The 8,661-nt window shown below is 38.1% G+C and overlaps 1 protein-coding gene across 1 annotated transcript; it reads left to right on the top strand.

Annotated features, from left to right (window-relative positions):
- The first annotated feature begins 5,586 nt into the window (after window positions 1-5,586).
- LOC121753878 (alkane hydroxylase MAH1-like) lies at window positions 5,587-8,095 on the top strand. The gene is made up of 2 exons (XM_042149153.1): window positions 5,587-6,651; window positions 7,444-8,095. Exons 1-2 carry the CDS (start codon window positions 5,621-5,623, stop codon window positions 7,922-7,924), a joined length of 1,512 nt encoding a protein of 503 aa, XP_042005087.1. The 5' UTR covers window positions 5,587-5,620; the 3' UTR covers window positions 7,925-8,095.
- The last annotated feature ends 566 nt before the right edge of the window (window positions 8,096-8,661 follow it).

The raw sequence follows: 8,661 nt of genomic DNA, 5'->3' as shown, positions 1-8,661 counted from the left end.
ACTGGGCCTAGCAAAATTAATAAAAAGCCCAGTCCGCCTCAGAAATGGGCCTAGACCGAGCTTCAACATAGGCTTGGTGGGCTTGGGCCAGGCCAGGCCGGCCTAACCCAAAAACGAAAGTTTCTTAAGAAGACTGAATCATGCTTTTAGAAATATTTTTGTATTGCTTCGACTCGTATTCTCAAAATTGGATCCTACTCTAATAGCCCAAAATAAATTAAATATAGACATTAAGATACAAAGGTTTCTTATTCCATAACAATGAAAGTACAATACAATTCCATTTTCAATTCTAAATCTAAGCACAATTCTTCATTTCCATGCATTTTTATATTTTTTGTTATTTTAAATTCAAAAATACATTAATTGAATGTTTAAAATATCATAATTTAAATGTCTAGAATTAAATAATTAACTATAAAATAAAATTTAGATTTCAGACGAGTTTGAGTGTGCCAAAACTTCTTGTCAGAGTTAGCCATGTTCGATGTTCATGAAGAGAAGCTTGACAAGTCTGAAATTCTTAGATTTGAGACGAGTTTGAGTGTGCCAAAACTTCTTGTCAGAGTTAGCCGTGTTCGATGCTCATGAAGAGAAGCTTGACAAGTTTGAAATTCTTAGATTTCAGACGAGTTTGAGTGTGCCAAAACTTCTAGGTCTGACTCCTTCGTCAGTCAAATTAGTTATGGTGACTCCATCACCTTTTACTATCATCCAACATGCTAGAGTAAATGAATAAAAAGCCCACTCAACGTCCATCAACATGCATGCGAGGCCCATGGGCTTGGAGTAAATGAATTAAAAGACGAGGCCCATGGGCTATGAGGCCGCAAAACAACAACAGTCCCCCTTTGTAATAGTCATGTCATCTCTCCGGCTGCTACCTTTCATTTAAATAAGTGTTGCTATTAAATTTACTCCACAAATTGGTATAAATACTTTCTTGCGTGTGCTGTTTCATTTATTTTTTTCGATGTGGGATATAACTACTTTTATAACTAGCACTTACATTTTATAATATTTTATGGTAAGAATTTAAAATTAGGAGCTGCACAGATTGAAAAATATATAGTTCCGATGTGGGACATAATAAGTTCTTTTATAACTAGTTTTATACTAATATTTTATGGTAAGAATTTAAAATTTGGAGTTTGCATAGATTGAAAAAGTAGAGTTGCAGATAAAGACGAAAATGGAGTTGCAGATGAGCCGAAAGAAGAGGACGGTGGCCTACACTTTTTATTCTCTCACTTTTGTTTTGATGCAGCAGATGAGACAAAAGAAAAGGCTAAAATGGTTTAAATGTTTCGATTTTGTAAAAATTCATTCAAATTAGACAATTATAATGTATGTTAATTGATCGGTTCAATTAATAATTAAACTTATTAATCAGTTAATCCCCTAAGAAATTAGTCCAAACACTTCATCGATTAATCAAAATAATTAAAGCATTATAATTTTAATACTAATTCATTTTAATGGCATTTATCCCCATCTATAATTTCTATCATAATGTTTACATGCCTTGGGATACATCGTTCATGCATAAAACTTTTGGAAATTACTTATTTACCATCAACGAATCCTATACCAGTACCAATATTTGTCTGATCTCTCAAGTTTAAGGACAACAAATAAATGCATAACCCAGACCTTTTTGTCTGAAACGGAAAAGTGAGATATGACTGAATTTAGGGCCCAAGAAGAGATTTCGCTTCGTGAAGAGAGTGAATGACCTAATTAATCTCTCTATTTAGAGCCTCCGCAATCGGGCGCCCTAAAGTCCGCCCTATAGGGACCCTATGCTCCGCCACATCAGTATTCTATCCTCCTACCCTTCCACCTTCAGTGGAACGCCTTAATGTCCGCCCTATAGTGTTCACTACTATTTTGTTAATTAATTTTTTGTGTTTTCAAATATATCATGCAAAATTATAAAAAAAACACTATGATTAAAGGCAAATCCTACATTACTAATTAAATTTTTTTTACAAGAGTTATAAATAAAAAACAAGTTCACTAAATCCTACATTACTAATCCTTCATTCCCAGCTTGCGGAGCAGATCATCGATCATCCACTTGAGGTATTCGGCTTTGCCCGGGTCCTCGCACTGCATGAGGGCGTGGTGCGCGTCCAACAACGTCCTCCGGTTGGCAGCCGCCACCAACTCCGCCTACGCATGTCCCGCAGCCGAAGTCGGGGTCGGGTCCGGGGCCGCGGCCGCGGCCTATGAGGATGTCGCCTTCGCCTTGCCCTTGTTCTTGGCAACCTTGACGCTAATGGGATGCCGGGAGGACATCAGTGCGCCGGAACTCTCATCCTCGAACATCGGCTGGTTGAGGTCCATAGGAGGTGCGCCGCTGTCGCTGCTCGTATAATCACCGGTGGCAGTGTTCTTCGTCCTCTTCGCCGTAGCCGATAGGGGCATAATCCCTCCCTGGAACTTCTGCTTATCCTTCAAGCACAGTCAGAAGTTGTAATGCTTGAAATCGTCGTACAATGAAATGTACGACGCAAGCGCTTTATCACGCACATCAGTCAAACTCTCGCCGCTGCCCTGCTCCCTCAAGCACTTTTCGTACTCCGCCGAGAACAAATTGACATGCTTCTTCACCTGATCCCAGTGCTTGCAGAGCTGCTCCCTATGGCGCTTGTAGGCTGCCGCCGGCTTGGCCTCGTTGTAGCAATCAGCGATGCGCTCCCAGTACGCGATTTGCTTTTGGTTGTTGGCAAACACCGGGTCCTCCGAAATATCAATTCAACACCTAACCAAGACGATGGTTTCATCCGGGTTGTAGTTCGTCCTCCCTGGGGTGAACTCTTCATTCTTCTCAGGAGGCGACAACTTCTGGGCCCTTTGCCTGTTCCGCTTCTTCTTGGTGGCGGAGCCCGAGGCGGAGGCGGGGTAGGGCGTGGGCGCGGGTGGGAGACGGCTCCATGTCTGACAGCCAGTACGAATCCGTACTAAAATCGGGATCGTACCGGGTGTTGGAGTCAAAGGGCCGGTATTCATCAGGGTCTGTACCCGGCCACCGTGCACCACCACTGAACATCGGACTATTCGGACTTGGGTAATCACCGGGATTCATTTTTAGTGTATGGAAGAGTGAGAATGGAAGAGTGGAGTTGGGGAGTATATATATAATGAATTTTGAAGAATTAAAAAAAAAAATAAAAAGGAAAACGCGTTGCATCGTCCGCGGTATCGTCCGTGTGACCCGCAGTGGGGCGGACGATACTGCAGACGATGCGTGGTCGAAGCCCTATCGTCCGCGGACGAAGCATAGGGCGCAGATGATGGATGTGTCATCGTCCGCGTGGCTACAGTGGCGGACGATAGTCCGTCCGATGCATCGGGCGGACTATCGTGGCCCCCACTGTGGATGCTTTTAATTAATACATAATCAGCCCAATTAATATTTTAAACACTAAAATTACATAATCAGCACAATTAATATTTTAAACGCATCACAAACTGACTGCACAGACTAAATGTGTGTTTGTATAACAAGAGTGTTTATCTAATATACTTCATATAGCCCACCCGTCTACGTACTTCAATTTAATCTAAAATTTGAGGGTTGTTCCGAATAACCCTGCAATTTTATAGGGAAATTCGAAAAACATTCACAACCAAACAATTCTAAACCGAACAGCTCACAACCCGATGAGATTGGCTCAAAAGTCACACGAGCCATTAGTGAAATGAGGTCGTTTCATTATTTGATTTCTAATTTTATTACTTTTATAAAACTTTTCGAATTTAATTAAATTGTTATATTGTTTTCAAATGTATGTGAAAATATATTTTATTTCATTATTTGGCATTTATATTCATTTATTTCATTTTTATTTTTACGTTTACACCTATCATAAAAAATTATATGTATATAAATTATAAAACGATATTAATTATTTATCAAAAAAATGTATTTATAATTTTCTATTAGTTACATATTAGTTTCAAGTTGAAATATCAGTCATTTGTACGTGTATTCATTTATTATGGATATAAAGCTATTAATAGAAATGTAGTTATAAAAGGACTTGAAAATTATAAAAAAAAAATTTATCCTGAATGGCCCCACGGGATTGCACGTAATCCGAAAATTTAGAATTATAATTGAAAATTTATAATCCAAAAAATATAACTTGAATGAGTTGTACCCAAATAGTCCGATAACCTGAGCCGATTGGTTCGATCAACATCCCTATACATAGGAAAATAATTATTTTGAACAATGCAATATACTACTCCCTCCGTCCCCAAAGAATATTCACTTTGGGTTCAGCACGAGTTTTAATGCAAAATTGAGAAATTAAGAGAGATGTAGAGAAAAAAAGTAAGTAAAGTATTGTTAGTGGAGAATCGGTCACCTCATTAGAGTGAAAAGAGTTTCCAAAATTGGAAAATGTAAATTCTTGTGGGACAAACTAAAAAGGAAAAAATGCATATTCTTGTAGGACGGAGAGAGTAGTAATAATTAGACACCAAATATATTTTCACAATAAGGGGTGTGTTATATTATTAACTCATTTCTAAATTGCTAACTGCAACTAAATGATAGACATTGGATCATGAAATCAATGCACAAGATCATTCATTCATGAGTATCAATACAATATATATAAAATACTCCCCCCGTTCTATAGTAATGGAGGCGTTTCTTTTTGGCACGGATATTAAGAAAAATTGTGTTAGGTGAGTTAAGTAAAGAGAGTATAAAGTGGAAAATGAAAAGGTAGAGATATGAAAAGAGAATAAAGTAAGAGAGAGTAAAGTAGATGTGGAGAAATGTGTTGACTTTTACTAAAAAGGGAAATGACTTTTTTACTATGGAACGTACCAAAATGGCAAAATGTCTTTATTACTATGAAACGGAGGGAGTATCAATTAGGGTTATTAATATCAACTGATAAAAAATTAGTTATAACTAACTTTAAAAAATTATCTATAAATTTTAAATGATTATAACTATCTCAATTTAAATTATTTTTTACATAACTTATATCAAATTAAAGATAATTTTATAAGGATTCAACGAAATCTCACTTGCACATGTTCCGATGTCAAAATTTGAAAAAAAAAATCTTGAATTTTCATATTTTTAAAGAAGCGGCTCAATGTCAACAAAATGTATGGCTGGGATGAAGTTGAATGTGTGAACAATATATAGAAAAAGAATATGAATACATCCACATATATATATATATATATATATATATATATATATATATATATATATATATATATATAATGCCAATCTAAATTGTGTTTATATTCAATGAATCGTATTGATATATTTAATACACTATATTCACATTTTTATCAAAAACTCTAATTTTAATAGTTTTCTTAGCTTTTTAAATTTAAATAAATAATAAAATAAAATTACACATAGCAATTTGTAGACCACTAGATCTCTACAAATCTTATAATTTTAAATTAATTACACTTAACAATTAAAGATTGAGTTAGATCACTCTCCTTCACAATAAATAGACAAATTTGAAACAAATAAACATAAATTTCTTTTATTTAAGTCAAATATTCTCTCATCATATACTATTTAAGTATAACCAACAAACCATAATAACCTACTCACCACATAATAAAAATGGCAATTCTTGAAAACCACCACTACTATATCCTCCTCCTCATCCTTCTCCCCCTCCTCGTCTACTTCTGTCGCTTGGCTGACAGGCGGCAGAAGAAGCCCCTGGAGCCCACCAACTGGCTGCTTTTGGGATTTTTACCAGAGGTGTTCCTCAACTTCCACCGCGCCCACGACCGCATCACCGAGGTCCTCAACGGCTGCGGCGGCGGCACCTACATGTTCCGGGGCCCATGGCTTAGCAACACCGACATGCTCTTCACCTCCGACCCCACCAACATCCACCACGTCTTCAGCCGAAACTTCGCCAATTACCCAAAAGGCCCCGAGTTTCGCAAGATTTTCGACATCCTCGGCGACGGAATCTTCGGCGCCGACTTCCACCTCTGGGAGATTCACCGGAAAACGACAATGGCGTTGCTCACGCACGCCAATTTCAACGCCCGTCTCCAGAAGACGGTCTGGGAAAAGGTCGAAACCGGCCTTTTCCCGTTGCTCGATCGCTTCAGCCTCGATGAGCTTGATTTCGATTTGCAGGATGTTTTCCTCAGATTCAGCTTCGACAACATATGCAAAATTGTGTTGGATTATGACCCGTGCAGTTTGAGCTTTGAAGTTCCACACATTCCCTGTGAGAAGGCTTTCAGTGTGGTGGCGGAGCCGTTGCTGTACCGCCACGTCATCCCGCAGAGAATCTGGAAGCTTCTGAGGTGGCTCAACGTTGGCTCCGAGAGGAAGCTTCTGGAATGTTCCAAAGCTTTCTCTGAGTTTATTTATCCGCGCATTGCTGCTGCCACGAACGACGGTTCTGTTCTTGGAGTTTTTGAAGATGTTTATAGAGAGACGAAGATGGATTCGTCGACTAGTCTGAGGGATTTCCTCAAGGACACGGCGTTGAATCTGATGTTCGCGGGGAGAGACACGACGAGCACGTGCCTCACGTGGCTCTTCTGGCTCGTCGCGCAAAACCCTGCTTCGGAGAGGAAGATTCTAGAAGAATTGGAGGCCGAGCTCGGTCTCCAGAAAAAGTGGAGGTATGGTGTGATTATATTTATTTATTTAAGGGATGTTCGGTTGGTAAGATTAAATTTCATGATTAAATATGTATCATGTTTGGTTCATAAGATTGAATTCTTCAATTTAATCCTAGATGGATAGTCTCATGATAATTAGTCATAGCCTCCCCCTTCAACTAAAATAATCTCACAACTTAATCCTAGATGGATAGTCTCATGATAATTAGTCATAGCCTCCCCTTCAACTAAAATAATCTCACAACTTAATCCTAGATGGATAGTCTCATGATATTAGTCATGGCAACCGAACGCTACCTTGATGCATGAAAAAGAAACTTAGATTATTTGGATCATACTACAATTGTTTAGTCTTATTTGTATAAGATATCATATGAAGATAAGTTATGATAACTTATCACTACTTTTATTTTATAATGGGTAAAGGGTTTTGATGAATCGTTAGGAGGTGTTTTTAGGTAATTGTACTTTAGTACCCCCTCCTTTCTTTTTTTTGAATAATTTATCATCTACCGATCGATATATTTAGATAAACAGTCAAAATTATATGTTTATTACCAAAAACTACTGCACCTTGATTACTCAAATGAGGTGTAATTTTAGCTACCATGTCGATTTTTTATCACCAAAAAAATTTCGCAATATATTTTATCCCAAAAATGTAACAATAGATACTAAATGGTAATTAGCTAAACAATGAGATATATTTAGATGAACAAAGTGGCAAAATTGAGGATTTACAATTTCATAATATTATTGTTTAGTCTTATTTTTATTTTTATTGGTCCAAAGGTCCTTTAATGCAGAGGACTCGCACAGGCTAGTGTACCTGCATGCAGCTCTGTGCGAGTCCCTACGGCTATTCCCGCCGGTGGCACTGGAGCATAAAGCTCCAGTGCGACCGGACATTCTCCCGAGCGGGCATCAGCTCCCGCGCAACGCAAAGCTGATCATATCATTCTACTCGGTGGGGAGAAACGAGAGAGTGTGGGGGAAAGACTGCCTGGAATTCAAGCCGGAGAGGTGGATATGTCCGAGCGGGAAGATCAAGCACGAGCCATCGTACAAGTTCCCGGCGTTCAACGCGGGGCCGAGGACGTGCGTGGGGAAGGACATGGCGTTGGTGCAGATGAAGATGGTGGCGGCGGCGATCCTATATAACTACCACGTCCGACTAGTGGAAGGGCATCCAGTTTCAACTCGTGACTCGATCATATTGCAAGCCAAGGACGGATTGAAAGTGAAGTTGAGGAAAAGAAATTGGAAGGATTAAGCCTGTTTTGTTGTCTTCTATTCTTTGTGTAAGTGTGACAAGTCGTGTTAATTAATAATATCTGCTACAAGATTGTTTTTTAGTAAGTGTGACAGCCATATTGTGGACATAATTCATGTTCAAGCCGTCCCTATTAATTCAATGTCGAAGTTGTCGTTAGTATGATGTAAATAGTGGTTGCAGTAAATGTTGCTCAATAACCGGAGAAATTGGGATAGTTAGCTAGGTAAATAGTGGTTGCAATAAATGTTGCTCCAGAATTGGAATAGTATGCTTAGCTAAATAATACAAAAAGTCAATGTTGCAATAAGTGTTGATCATGACAATTTTTGATACAACACCTAAAATCTAATATAAACACTAACGAAATTAATGGATTTGGTTTCGTGCTTTATTCTTATTGGCTTTACCCGATAGAAACCTCATAACTTTGAATTAGGTTCCACTACCCTATTAAAAAATAATACTCTACTCATTATATTTTTATTTTTTCAAGAAAATAGCAGGCGTATATTTTAGTAATATTTTCGTTTCCAAAGAATATGCACTTTGGGTTCGGCACTTGTTTTAATGCAAAATTGGTAAAATAAGATAGAGGTAGAGAGAAAAAATAACTAAAGTATTCTTAGTGGAGAATGAGTCCCACTCATTAGAATGAAAAGAGTTTCTAAAATTGAAAAGTGCATATTCTTGTAGGACGGACTAAAAATGAAAGAGTGCATATTCTTGTGGGACGA

The sequence above is a fragment of the Salvia splendens genome, chromosome 11 (assembly GCF_004379255.2).
Source record: "Salvia splendens isolate huo1 chromosome 11, SspV2, whole genome shotgun sequence".
NCBI lineage: Eukaryota > Viridiplantae > Streptophyta > Magnoliopsida > Lamiales > Lamiaceae > Salvia > Salvia splendens.
This window is presented reverse-complemented; position numbering and strand designations above follow the sequence as displayed.

What these genes read in the sequence shown, in the direction of transcription:
- LOC121753878 (XM_042149153.1), top strand. Translation starts at nt 5,621, where the DNA reads ATGGCAATTCTTGAAAACCACCACTACTATATCCTCCTCCTCATCCTT. An exon ending in GGTCTCCAGAAAAAGTGGAG is followed by an intron (nt 6,652 to 7,443) that starts GTATGGTGTGAT and finishes ATTGGTCCAAAG; the next exon opens with GTCCTTTAATGCAGAGGACT.